General features: G+C 36.6%; 1 protein-coding gene and 1 pseudogene across 1 annotated transcript; one reads left to right on the forward strand and one right to left on the reverse strand.

Moving 5' to 3' along the window:
* Positions 1 to 377: 377 nt before the first annotated feature.
* LOC126784054 (mogroside IE synthase-like) lies at positions 378 to 5,003 on the forward strand (annotated as a pseudogene).
* A 6,665-nt stretch (positions 5,004 to 11,668) lies between these two features.
* LOC126784055 (uncharacterized) lies at positions 11,669 to 13,027 on the reverse strand. Its single transcript, XM_050509555.1, has 2 exons — positions 12,551 to 13,027; positions 11,669 to 12,388 (listed from the first exon to the last, which is right to left on the reverse strand). Exons 1-2 carry the CDS (start codon positions 13,025 to 13,027, stop codon positions 11,669 to 11,671), a joined length of 1,197 nt encoding a protein of 398 aa, XP_050365512.1.
* Positions 13,028 to 14,359: the final 1,332 nt, after the last annotated feature.

Raw genomic sequence — 14,359 nt, forward strand, 5'->3', positions numbered from 1 at the left:
AGCAGCAAATTTAAAAGTGAAAATGATCCGATTCGTTTGGTACGTTCTGATTCAGGCATGATCAAGGTTCTAAAAAACGCTAGGCGTTAATTGGGCGGACAGCTAAAAACCAGCGCCCAGACGATTAATTTGGGATTAATCGGCCCAAACTTTGGGCGGCTAAGGGTCTCCGGGCGCCTAGGCGGCCCTAAGCGGCGATTTTTAGAACACTAGGCATGATAGTCATGTGCTACCACCAACCAAATAATTCAGTATGTGACAGATTATTGCTTAAATTTGAAAGCTTGAGATATTATTGGTATTGGTATCGAGCTTCAATTTCTATATATCTTATCGTCAGTGATCGAGCTACATAAGACAATAGAGAGAAGTAAAAAATGGTGAAAAAAGATAGAGCCTACAAGGCTCATTGTTTAATCGTACCATTTCCCATTCAAGGCCATGTTAATCCCATGCTCCAATTCTCCAAGCGCTTAGAGCGCAAAGGCCTCAAAGTCAAACTCGTCGCAACCAAATCATTTCAAAACCTCTCGTCATCCCGGTCCGCGTCCATTACATTAGAGACCATCTCCAACGGCTACGACAGCGGGCGGCCTAACGGTATCTGCGAGCATCAATGACTATCTGGATAGATTTCGTGAAATAGGGTCAAGGACTCTGACGGAGCTCATTGAGAAGCTCTCAGGCTTGGGAAATAAAGTTGATTGTATTGTTTATGATGCGTTTATGCCTTGGCCACTAGAAGTGGCCAAAAGGTTTGGTATCGTTGGGGTAACTTTCTTCACTTAGTCTTGTGCTGTCGACAACATATACTACAGTGTCCAACAAGATTTGCTCAAAGTTCCTCCAAGCACTGTTGAGTCTGAGATTGTTCTTCCTGGGTGCGGGCAGTGGCGAACCCAGGATCTTGTATGAATGGGGGCATATTACTTATATGAACCAAGTAACTACCATAACCAAGGGAGGAACCATGAATGGAGAATGGGTAGGGCCGGTTTAAAGCATAAAAAAATTGATAGAAAATTAAATATCTAAAGAATATGTTGTAACTAAAGAAAAATAGTGAGAAAATTAAGGAGATAAAAAATAAATATAGTTTACTAAGAGAGAATAATAGACATAACTGTAAAGTAAAGGAATAGAGAAAAAATTGAAAAATGAAAAAATTGGGAAGGAGGAGAAAAAACTGGGATGAAAAAAGAGAAAAACAATAAGAGGAGAGAATAGAAATAAATACATATTTACTCATAGAAAATAGTAGACAGAACTATAAAGTAAAAGAATACAGAAAAAAAATGAAAATGAAAGAATTGGGAAGGAGGAGAAAAAAAACGGGGATGACAAAAAAGAAAAATAAAAAGATGAGAGAATATAAATAAATATAGATTTACTAATAGAAAATAGTAGACAGAACTATAAAGTAAAAGAATACAGAAAAAAAAATTAAAATGAAAGAATTGGGAAGAAGGAGAAAAAAACAGGGATGACAAAAGAGAAAAATAAAAAGAGGAGAGAATATAAATAAATATAGATTTACTAATAGAAAATAGTAGACAGAACTATAAAGTAAAAGAATACAGAAAAAATGAAAGATGAAAAAATTGGAAAGGAGAAAAAAAATCAGGGATGAAAAAAGAGAAAAACAAAAAAAAGAATGTGGGAATCGAATCCATAACCAGCCCTACCCAAGATTAATTATATTTAGCCTTAAGTCAACTCTACCAACTCAAACTTCAGAAAGATTATCACATATACTAGGTAATATTTCAAAGCAATATTCGGTCGGGCTATAGCCCTACCACCCACAAAATGGTTCCGCCCCTAACCATAACTGGGGGCAAAAATAGTAGATTTTGAAGAAAAAAAGACTGAAATAAGTTGTATGTATATTAGAAAACCTGAAGGTAAAACATATGAGTGTGTGCAGCAACACCCACGGGACACTATGTAGGTCCGCCAGTGGGTGCGGGTACCTCTTCTAGCTTCGGATATGCCTTCTTTTGTTTCTGTTCCTACTTAGTACCCGGCTTTTTCAAGAAGATCAGTTCTCCAATAGTGACAAAGCTGATTGGATATCTTGCAACACATTTCATGAGCTGGATGATAGATCGTTACTAAGAACGTCTATAATAAACCCTGTAAAACATCATCGTGAGTATAGAATAAGCAGGGATCGTTCAATACGGGGAATCAAAGGGGACTCAAAACTTATCATGTTATTGGGGGTTTTGAGATTGATTATAAAACTACTACTGAAAATAAATCATAAATTACTTATATACAATTGATCTACCACTCATCATATTACCAAACACGAAATCTACTCATGAACATGTAAGACATGCACAAAACAACTAAGAGGCAACAAGTATATTTCGAATCAATCCAAGTTCATCTTAATTCTAATTTTAATTAGAGCCCGACGCGGTTCATCTAATCGTTAAAGACTTCATAATTATTTAGAATCAACGAAGCGTTCAATCCTAAACATATGCTAAAAGGAGTCTAACTTCATGAAGCGTATTGGTTAAACACAAAGAAGCACATAAACACATTAAGTCGAATTGGAGACATATAAACATGCATGGCATCACTCATCATGTTTAAGCATGCAAATTCCTAGAACTATCACAACCTTATATAAGTAGCAATAATTGAGTCACGAAGCGCATAACTCGATCAAATACTACTTTGGTGAATGAAATCGCAACCCAAAAAGATTCATGGTCATGGCTTCCTCAAGCATTAATTTAGATGTACAACTTCAAGGAATTAATTAAAATAAAACCTAAATATAAATAGAAAACTCTACTGCCCCTAATCATTATACACGGCATCTATACATAAACATGAGTTTATACAATCAGAACATAAAACCAAACAAGTTTGAAATTATGTTCTTCATATATAAAACCGAAAAATACATTCAATAATCCATACATATAAATCGCAAAAATCATAAAACCAAATAGTAAAATACAGGCCACGGATGAATCACACTTTAGAAACCTTGAAGGATTCGGCAAGGATGATAAATTCGATTATGGAGGATGGAAGGGATGAACACGGTTTGTGGTGGTGATGAATGGTGCTTGTGGCTTGAATTTTCTGAATGTATTTTGGCGGAGGTTCGGCTTAGCTTTGTGAATGAGAGGTGATACCAATGTGTAGGAATTACATGCTATTTATAGAAGAATAAGTGAGATGGGCTGCATGGTAATGGGTTGATTCTCTATTTCATTTTCTTCTTTTCTTTCCTTCTCGATTGAATGATGATCATCTTTGTTGGTCACATGCATTCTCCCTTCTTCTAGGCCACATGCATTCTTCATAATTATCTCTTAGTTCTCTCCTTCTTTTTTCTTCTTTTATTTCCTTCTTTTTTTTCTTCTTTCCTTTTAATGGCCGGATGAACCTTCTCTCCTTTGAGGCTGCATACTTCTTCCTTTTCATCTTATTCAGAAAACTAAATTACTTCTTTCTTTTTTCTCCTTTTGTTTCATTCTTCTCCTCTTTCTTTCCATAATTTCCAAGTCATTATCTCACATTTAATTCTGAAAATAAGGAAAGAAAATAATAAATATAAATCACAAATGTTACAGAATTGTTATTCGACAAAAATCTTAACCCAACTAGGTTTCCTAGTTCGACAAGGAATACTATTTTATAGTACTCTCGACAATTTCTGCGTTTTACACCCGTCTTAGCACCAAAATGCAACAAACGCCACCAAAAACTCCTAACTCGACTCAATGACTCAATACTACAATAATAAGGACTAAGCAAAGTACAAATAGAGCTAAAAACATGTTAAGAAAGTCACATAAAGTGTGCATATCAGTAGAATCAGAGGTAAATACTTAATTGTCCATATATTCACCCTTATATGCAGCTAGGTTTGTTGTACCTTATATACTAGAGAAGTAGGGATCGATCTGTACCTTATATACGTACATCATTTACATTTGCATGCATACCCTTCGTAATCCGTTGTTCTTATTAATGAGCATGTATATCGATCTATTTCATCTCGTATAGTTTGTGTTAAGGGATATCGTTTTGTACAGATCATATCCGCTTGATCAATCAAACTACGTCGTGCATCATATACATACTTACAAACTAGTGTTATTCTTTCAGATGATCGAATTGTTTGTTGTTAACATGCGAGTGGTTAAAAATTAATGTCGAGTGTATTCAAGATATTTCATAATTTGATATGTATGGGATTGTGATAACATATTGTTGTGGCATAGGAGGTGGATTGGATGTCAAAGTTCTTGCCATTGAGGAGTTGAGGACGATCGATCCAACCATACCGTCCGTGTACTTGGGTAAACGACATGAGGATCATAAAGAAATATGGATTCAGCCTCTTTAAACCAAATAGTGATGCATGCACGAAATGGCTAAACTAACGACAAAAAGTATCAGTAGCATACATATCATTTGGCAGCTTCGCAGAGCTTGGAGCCGAGCAAATGGAGGAACTGGGATGGGGTTTAAAGAACAGCGACATCTACTTCCTGTTGGTGGTCAGAGAAAAAGAAACAACTAAGCTTCCAAGTGGGTTTGCAGAGGCGATATCGGAGAAGGGATTGGTGGCATGGTCTCATGGTGTCCACAATTGGAGGTTTTGGCAAACGGAGCTATTGGTTGTTTCGTTACACACTGCGGTTGGAACTCGACTTTGGAGGCACTCAGCTCGGGGGTTCCGATGGTTGCAGTGCCACAATGGACTGATCAGAGCACTAATGCAAAGTATATCATGGATGTGTGGAAAATGGGGCTTAGAGTTCAAGTTAATGAGAAAGGGATAGTGAGACGGGAAGAAAAGGAATATTGTGTGAGAGAAATTCTGGAAGGAGAGAGAGATCCGAAAGAACGCTTGGAAGTGGAAGGGGTTGGCTAGAAAGGCTGTGGATGAAGGTGGAAGTTCTGAGAGAAACATTGATGAGTTTGTTGCAAAACTGGTTCAGAATGATCAATATGTAGTTGATTAGCTAATATTAATGTATAAGCTATGGTACGTGTTTCAGAATGTAGCCTAGTAATAACCATTCAGTTTAATCTGAACAAGTTATTGTATCTTCATTTAATGTACGTGTGTGCTAATTTCTGCAATTTGATTCCTCAAACGTGACAAGATACTCAGCTTGGCTATGCACAAGAACACAAGAATTATACTAAGAGCATTTTTTTTTTCTCATATATAAATGACTTATCATCATTTAGTTCCATTATAGTGATCATACAATTATATATGTGTGTGTGTGTCGGTGTGTGCTTGTTTGCGCAAATAATGACCAAATATCGCTTGGCTAATTCTTGTTTTGGATGCATGAAACGATGATTCTTAAAAATTGACGAACAACTTTAGTTAATTTCATGCAATCATTGATAATATAGTGTGTGTCTTAATTGTAACCTTCTTCATAAAGATATGTCGTTATGATATTATTGATTCAACATTGTAAAATGTGTTTTTGACGTTCATTGGGTGACTTTTCGAGTTGAACTCATAAACTATTGCAATATTATATGTAGTGAAGTGATTAGAAAATTAAACGTGATAGTTCGTCAGTCTGCATATGATACTATTGAGTTCGACGAGACACGTTAGAGCATACTACTAGAAATATTTTGTAGTACTTTAATTCAAGTAAATCAATTTGCCACAGTGGGTGAGCGTGATTATGTCCACCACCATTTTGCGGGTTCGACTCTCGTGGATATAATTTTGTTTTTTTAATTTTTTTTCAATTTTATCGGATGTCCCCGAATGGACGTTTTTTTAATATTCCCACAGAATATCAGCTTTTATATATTTTCATATATATAGTTCATTTAAAATTACAAAGTGAAGTTTCAATTTTGATATATTTTTAAGTCAATTTTTTTTATTATAAGTGATTCAATATTTAAGTATGTTATTTAAGATCATATCTACAAAATTTCATCTAATTCGATAATGGTTTGAGTTTTTTTGAAATTGAGATTTACACAAACGGTTCATGTTGAACAATTTTAATTCATTCATTGATTTAATCTAATTTCAATGCCTTAACGATGACCGAATTGGATGAAATTTTGTATAGATGATCTTGAATAACATACCTAAATATTGAATTCCTTATAGTGAAAAAATTTGACCGAAAAATGTGTCAAAATTAGAACTTCACTCTTTAATTTTAGAGTGAAGCTTCACTTTGGATATTGACTATATATATATATACACACACAGTCTCCTTCCATAGCGGAGTCCTGCTTTGAAATTAAAGTGCGGAGGTCCTTATTTGACTAGTTTTTCGATCACTTTTTCACATCTCCACCATTTAGTAATTAAATATATATGTGTAGATCATTCATACAAAATTTCATTCAATTTGGTGACCGTTTGAGCTTGCACAATCATGATTTACAAGAACAGTTCTAGTTGAACAGCTTCAGTTGGTTCATAGATTTAATAGTGTTTTGATATGTTAACGATCACCAAATTATGTGAAATTTATATTGATGATCTACACATACATATCTAACTACTTAATGGTGGAGATAAAAGAAAGTGATTGAAAAACTAGTCACATAAGGACCTCCGCACTTTAATTTCAAAGCGGGGCTCTGCTCTGGAAGGGACTGTATATATATATATATATATATATATATATATATATATATATATATATGACAGTGATCAGGTGCGGACGTCTGTACCTTACAGATTCGCCGATGAAGGCGACGGTGAGTCATAACGGCGCGGTGGACCACGACAGTTGCACTCCCCACCTCCCGGCGGTCCCGTCTGTGCCGGCCGGAGCTCCATTAGCGACCCATGGTGGATTGAATCATAAAATCGCCAAAATATGCCCAGAAAACATGATTTTAAAAATTCCGGCCGCCGTGGGTCGCTAATGGAGCTCCGGCCGGCACATACGGGATCACCGAAAGGTGGGTAGTACGGTTGTACTAGTCCGCCGCACCGTTACGGCTCACCATCGCCAGAATCGTCGAATCCGTACGGTACGTACCTAAAAAGCCTTGTATATATATTGACTAAATTAATATTGCACTTATTTTATTTTATTTTTTGATTATAAGCACTAAATAAATTTTTTTTCTATTTTAGATCTGACGCATGTGAAATCTCAACAAGGACAATATATATTATCGTAATAGTGGTTGTACATATATATATTATATAAAAAAATACATTGTGCACTAATGAACTGAAAATCCTGGCTACGCCACTGAGGTTACATATAGTTGATACTTTTGAGGACGTTATATATAGTTGATACTTGAATAAGAACGAACTCGACTAACAGGGGATATGTGTATATTGTTAGGTTAACTGACTGGGTGTTATATATAAAGGTTTTCTTCTGGGTTATATGCTCTATATATATTGATTGGTTGTGCGCACTTAGATCTGATATTTTGTCAAACGGTACTACTCCTTGTATATCGATCTGATTCTAATTCAATCGTACGAGAATGGTCTGAAACCAATTAATTAGTCAATTGAAAGCAATTGCTAACTAATATTTCATTCTATAAAAAAAAACAATTGCTAACTTAAGCTAGATGAAACTTTTTTTTTGGCAAGAAGCTAGTATGAAACTTTGACTGGAGACTGGAGAGTATGACAAGTAGTTCTTCTCGAGTAGTTAGGGTTTAAAAACCCTAAGCCAGCAACAAGGTAGATTACCGCAATATAATACCACCATATCTACATGACTGCCTGCACCATATCTACTACACTAAAACCTCATAAATGAATAATATCGGACCGGAAAAAAATATTATTTTATCATGATATTATATTATTGATAAATAAATAGTTTAATAATATATCGATAAATTAATATATTATTAATTTATAGAGAGTTTTATTGTTATTCTAGCTGAATTGATGATAATAGTTTAGTTTGACTATTACATATATTTTAGTTAGGATTCTATATTTATTCACGTTTAAATTTAGTACAATTTCATGCCTATAAGTAAATTTAAAATGATAAATTTAAATAATTACTTTCCTTAATTTGTATTATGAATTTTATTCACTATTTCTTTTAGGGCTTCTCATAAAAAAACCATATTAGACTAACCTAATTATAAAAAAAGTCACCTACACTTTCAAAATCACAAAAAAGTCACCAATTTAAATTTCATAAACCGTTGCCCTCCTACTTTAAAAAATTTACAATATGTCATTGTTTAAAATTTCTTTAATTTTACTCTTTGTCTTTCTCTCTCTCCAAAAAAAACACATATCGGCTTCATCGGGAAGAAAAACAAGATCAACTTCGTCATCTCCGTTCCACCGGGCTCTGCCCCCCAACAAACCCAGATCAACACCGTCATCTCCGCCATGGCCTTCGCCTGACATCAGAAAATCCCGATCGTGGTGACTTCGTCATGCCATTGCTACTTTTCTAGATATCTCTCCCTCTCTCCTCTTGGGTAGACCTCGACCTCTGCCACACCACAAAATCTAACGACTCCGACTCCACTTGGGTAGACCTCGACCTCTACCCCTTTAATTTTACTCTTTGTCTTTCTCTCTCTCCAAAAAAAACACAGATCGACTTCATCGGGAAGAAAAACCAGATCAACTTCGTCATCTCCGTTCCACCGGGCTCTGCCACCCAACAAACCCAGATCAACACCATCATCTCCGCCATGGCCTTCGCCTGACATCAGAAAATCCCGATCGTGGTGACTTCGTCATGCCACTGCTACTTTTCTAGATATCTCTCCCTCTCTCCTCTTGGGTAGACCTCGACCTCTGCCACACCACAAAATCTAACGACTCCGACTCCACTGCCTCACTGCCTGGCATCTCCATGGGACTCCGACTCCACTTGGATCACCTAATTTCTGGCTCGATTCATCGCCTCGCTTCTTGATCTCCTTGAAGTAGATTTGCAAGATCTTTATTCTTGTGACCTCCATTTCGACTCGGTGGCAGCGAAGGCATCTTGCTCGATGATGCGCGCCTGAGAGTCGTCCTCGTCGATGTATAAGGTGTCGTAGCTTCCAGATTGAGGAGAGGGAGTGGGAATGGTGAGTGTCTTGATTAGACTCTCGATGACGGCGTTGTAGATGAGCTCGGTCGGCGGCCAAAAGCTGCAATTAAGGGAGTTGTGGTTGTCAAGACGACGGAGAAGGGGCGACATTTTCCCAGGCAATTAAGCTCTTGCAGTTGGTGCCCATAACAATATTTGGGGTGCCCAAGTCAATTCTTCATATCTTCAAGTTTCTATTTATATGATTTTGTGGAAGCTATCCAGTTAATGAAATATTTCAGTTACGGTACCCGTTACAACATATATTACAATGGCAATCACAATGGTAGTCACATTACCTTTCATATTATAATATTAGTGTGACGTATTATGTGATTATTAGTGTAGCTAACTAGTATTCTAGTCAAGGAAGTAGTGTGACTACTAGTGTGACTCACAATGTGATGTCTAATCTTATGATTATCAGTGTGGCTACCGGTGTGACGCCTAGTGTGGCTATTGGCTTGATTACCAGTGTGGTATTTGGTGTGACATCGTCAATGTCGATATTTGTATTGTATTAGTTTATTTAAGAAGTTCAAGATCACATTACATCAGACTTAGGTTAATTATTTCTATTAATTCTAATCTTCTTCATTTTTTTTTCACATTTTCTTCTTGTCACAATATAGTCACACTACCAGATACACTAGTGGTCACACTACCAGATACACTAGTAGTCACACTACCAGATACAATATCAGTCACAATGTCGTTATTGTAAGAACCAATGTGACTACAACTATGACTGGTGGTATGACTGCAAGTGTGACAAATGTTTGTTAATTCTACATTTCTACTCATTCTTTTCTTCTTCCTTTTTTCACATTTTCTTTTTGTCAAAACATAGTCACACTACCAGATACAATGTCAATCACAATGTTGTTATTGTTACAACCAATGTGACTACAACTGTGACTGGTGGTGTACATGCCGAAAAAATAAATTTAAAAATCCACAAAATTATGTTAATATTCAAAAGATATCGGTATGAATGTGTTCAAAATCAAGAGAATAGGTTAGCCTTGGGCTCCGATGACAACCGGCAACTCTTCAAAGGATAACCACAGAGTCCTGGATTGTTTGCATAGCTATCCGCTCCGATTGAAACATCCTTAGGCCATCTCTAATAAGAGTGGCTAAAGGGCCATTTCCTAATTTTTGGCTCTAATATGAACTCCAACAAGGAAAAATCCAAAGAGCTAAAGGACCGCCATGAAAAGGACCGCCATGAAAATGGCCGCCATGAAAAGGGCCAAAATTAGCACTATGGCTAGCTCAAGCCAAAAGATTTTTGGGGACCACATCAGAAATTGTTGCATGTGGGTTGTTTGAAATAATTTCAGATTGTGACATTTGTCAAAATATCTATGGTGGGTTGATTTCAAATTGATTCTAACGGTCAAAATGATTTTCTTGTTGGTCATGATATTGTTGTTGGCATGGTACACATGCATGCAACGTCAAACTATCAAATTGTCAAAATCAATAGCAATGTTAATGTTGCCGTTGTAGAACCAACGGCTACTAGAAACAACGACAAATTTTTTTTAATTTAATAGTGAAATTTGAAAACTACCAATTCTTCTATAAATACAACTATCATTTCTCTACAACTCACACCTTCTACTTTCCTTCAACAATTCGCTTCAACATCTTCTATTATTATATTTTTTGGTCTTAGCCAAAAGTATGTCCACCAAAGGAGCTAATTGGACAACAAAGGAAAATGAAGCTTTTTGCATTGCGTTCATCAAAGTGTCCGAAAACTCCAACAAAGGTACAAATCAAAAAGAGGCCGGCATTTGGAAACAAGTGGAGCAAAAGTTCAAAGAGTTTTTCAATGGAGCTCCTCCAAATGTTAGAAATCATGAGAGTTGCAAATCTCGATGGCAAAAGCATATATTCCCGCAAATGAATAAATGGCATCAATGTGTCAAACGTGCCGAGAGAAGAATTCATAGCGGAGCTAATCAATCCGACCAAGTAAGATGATCTCTTGTTTTTTTTTTAATAATTACTTTTGTTTTTGTAGTTTATAGCAAGTAGTTAATTGTAGTAATTTTTTTTCGAGTAGGTACTAATTTTAAATGCAACTAATTTACTTTCTAAGTTATACTATTCGTGTGCAAAGATTGTATCATTCACATTGATTTTGTGGCTCACCTTAAATTAATGCAATCTTGTTAATAATTTAATTAGTTGCCCGTAGCCTATACTAGTTAATATTGTTATGTGCTCAAATTTTATTTCCTTTATGCATTAATATCAATTAATTGGGCTATGGCACACATGCATGCATGTATTTCCATACTAAGAAATTATAACTTGAGTATGAGGAATGAAAATTCGGATTTTGTTCTAATAGCATTATATGTTCTTTTTTTGTTCTTATAGCTACACTTAGCTGAGGATTTCTACAAGGAAGATATGAATGGAAAAAATTTTCGTCATCATAGTTGTTACAATTTGTGTAGTGATAGTTTGGTGACTTTTGATGATCCACCACATGAAAACTTTGGTCCAATATGGCATGACAATAAATGTCAATTATTACCTCATCTAGGTAGTATATATTACTCCTCGCTCTTAACTTTCTATTGTCGTCTGTTTGACCAAACATGTTGGACAAGGTCATTTCGTAGATTATTATTTCCAGCACGAGAGCGTACTCTTCGATAACGTGACATGTATTCAACCATTGTGATATGTCCGGTTCTTGGATCACGCGGTAAGTTTGGGTCATCATATATTTTTGCACGAGCTCTTCTTGACATATTTGAATTTGGCTCATCATCGTCAGACTCACCATTATAGTAGTCATCTCGCTCATCCTCAACAATCATGTTATGAAGTATTATGCAAGCTAACATGATTGTCAATAATGAATCTCGTTCCCAACCTCTTGCAGGTTGCCTCACAATTATAAATCGTGCTTGCAAAATACCAAATGCTCTTTCTACATCCTTTCGGTATGCCTCCTGCTTAGTGGAGAAGTACACTTCTGCATCATTCTCTGGATGCTTAATTGATTGCACAAGTGTTGCCCACTTAGGGTAGATGCCATTAGCAAGGTAGTACCCAAATTCGTAAGCAGTGCCATTAACATTATAGTTAAGTTGTTGTGACTGACCTGCTACTAGAGCATCAAAAAGTGGTGAGCGTCCGAGCACAGTGATGTCATTTTGGGCTCCAGGAATTCCAAAGAATGCATGCCAAATCCAAGTGTCTGGACCTGCTACGGCTTCAAGAACAATTGTTGGTTTTTTGGATTTTCCACTAAAGTTGTCCTGCCATCCAACTTGACAATTCTTCCACTGCCAATGCATGCAATCAAGTGAACCTATCATTCCAGGAAATCCTATTCGCTCAGCTCTTTGTAAAATCCTATCCAAATCGTCTATTGTAGGAGCTCACAAGTAGCGTGCTTGATAAATGGTGACAATGGTATGACAAAATCGACTTAGAGTCTCGATGACTGTTGATTGAGGCATAGAAAAGGATTCATCTAGAGAATCTACTGCACATGCAGTGGCTAACATTCGGATTGCGCATGTCAATTTTTGGTGAGGCGAGAACCCTAGACGCCCAGCACAATCTTGTGACTGCCTAAAGTATGGATCTGCTGCCTGCACATCATCTAACATGCGAAGGAACACTTCACGCCTCATCCTGTAACGTCGTCTAAACATTTCGGGAGGGTATACAGGGTCAGCTACAAAATAATCCCTTAATATTTTTTGATGAGCTACCTCACGTTCTCGATGAAGAGTAGCACGGCCTGGTACAGAACCGCCCCACTGAGGTTGTTGTTGGAGTGGGTTAGTAGCTAACCATCCAGCTGCTTCCGCTAAAACCTGTGTTGTATCTCTTCTTCTGTGTGCATCATTTTCTTCATCGTCTTCATCGTCTTCACATCGCCTCTCATTCCATTGAGAAAACCAATTGGAATTCATTACAAGATATAATGGAAAGATAAAACTGAACAAACAATTAGAGAAGAGATAGTGATATATGCTACTGAAGCATTGGTATTTATTAACGTTTAAAGGTGAAGATAAAATTGACACGCATACATAAAATCTAATCAAAAATCTAGAGAATTGACCACAACACGACATGTGGCATTCAAAAATTCTATCCAAAAATCATGATAATTTTTTCAATGATTACTCTTGCCACTTCAACACTATATCCCTTCCGAAATCTAGAAATTCACTTGCAAATTGACACGTGACATTTAGAATCATATCCGAAAATGTTATCAACAACACCATACATACACATTCAAAATTATAAAGGTCTAAAATAAAATGTAATAATAAAATGGAATCATAGAATTTGAAAGGGCTATAATTTGGCCCTATCTTACTGGAGATGGTGCACCATATTTTGAATAAAAAATAATATTTTTCAGGACTAAAATTTAGCCCCGGACTCATTATAGCCCTCTATTACTGGAGATGGCCTTAGAGCTGAAGTTGGGGACTGGCCCATGCAGGTTATTGTTCGCCACGCTAAATGTCTTAAGCCTATTAAGACGATTAAGTTCCTGAGGGATCTGACCCGTCAACTTGTTGTTATCAAGTTTAAGGACATTCAGAAACGTACAATTGGAGATATCCGCGGGAATTGTCCCTGAGAAGCCGTTGGAAGAGAGATCAACCGACGTAATGTAAGCGATCCTGAAATCAGTATCAATAGGAATAGGTCCACTGAGGTTGTTGCTCGAGAGATTTAAGCCGGCTACGCTCGTACAATTCACTACCCCGCGAGGAAACTGGCCTTTTGTCCCAAATCCCCAAGCTTGATATTTAAAACTTTGCTCTCGTGAGGGTGCCAACACTCCACTCCCAGAAAGTTACAGATGAAACCTTCGGTGCCGTTGGTAAAATTCCATGAAGAGCTTAGCATGTCTAAAGGGTCATCCAATGCTGCTCTTATACTTTTCAAGCAGTTTATATCACTCTCGACACCAGAAATGAATTTACAAGAAAGTAATAACGAGAAAACACCCGCAAGAAAAACATTGCAAGCATCTCGTCGTGCACTAAAAAACATTGCTATTTAGCTAAAACGTAGTAAGCTAGCTAGCAACAGAAAACGTTACAAAGAAACTATCTACGTACCATAGTAATTGATTATTACAATTACTCGGAGCTCAAGATCAACACACTGAATCCCCACACAGCTAGCCTTGGATATATAGAGCTCAAAGGATCGATAGACAGTTAGACACTGAGTAGACCAAATAAAATAAAAAACAAGAAAGTACAACCCAGAAAAAT

This window comes from Argentina anserina, chromosome 2 (assembly GCF_933775445.1).
Source record: "Argentina anserina chromosome 2, drPotAnse1.1, whole genome shotgun sequence".
In the NCBI taxonomy this organism is placed as follows: Eukaryota; Viridiplantae; Streptophyta; class Magnoliopsida; order Rosales; family Rosaceae; genus Argentina; species Argentina anserina.

Excerpts from the sequence above, each read along its gene's own strand:
- LOC126784055 (XM_050509555.1), bottom strand. The coding sequence starts at position 13,027 with ATGAATTCCAATTGGTTTTCTCAATGGAATGAGAGGCGATGTGAAGAC. Across the intron at positions 12,389-12,550 it reads TTTCTATGCCTCAATCAACA|TGGAAGAATTGTCAAGTTGG; the intron begins GTCATCGAGACT and ends ATGCATTGGCAG.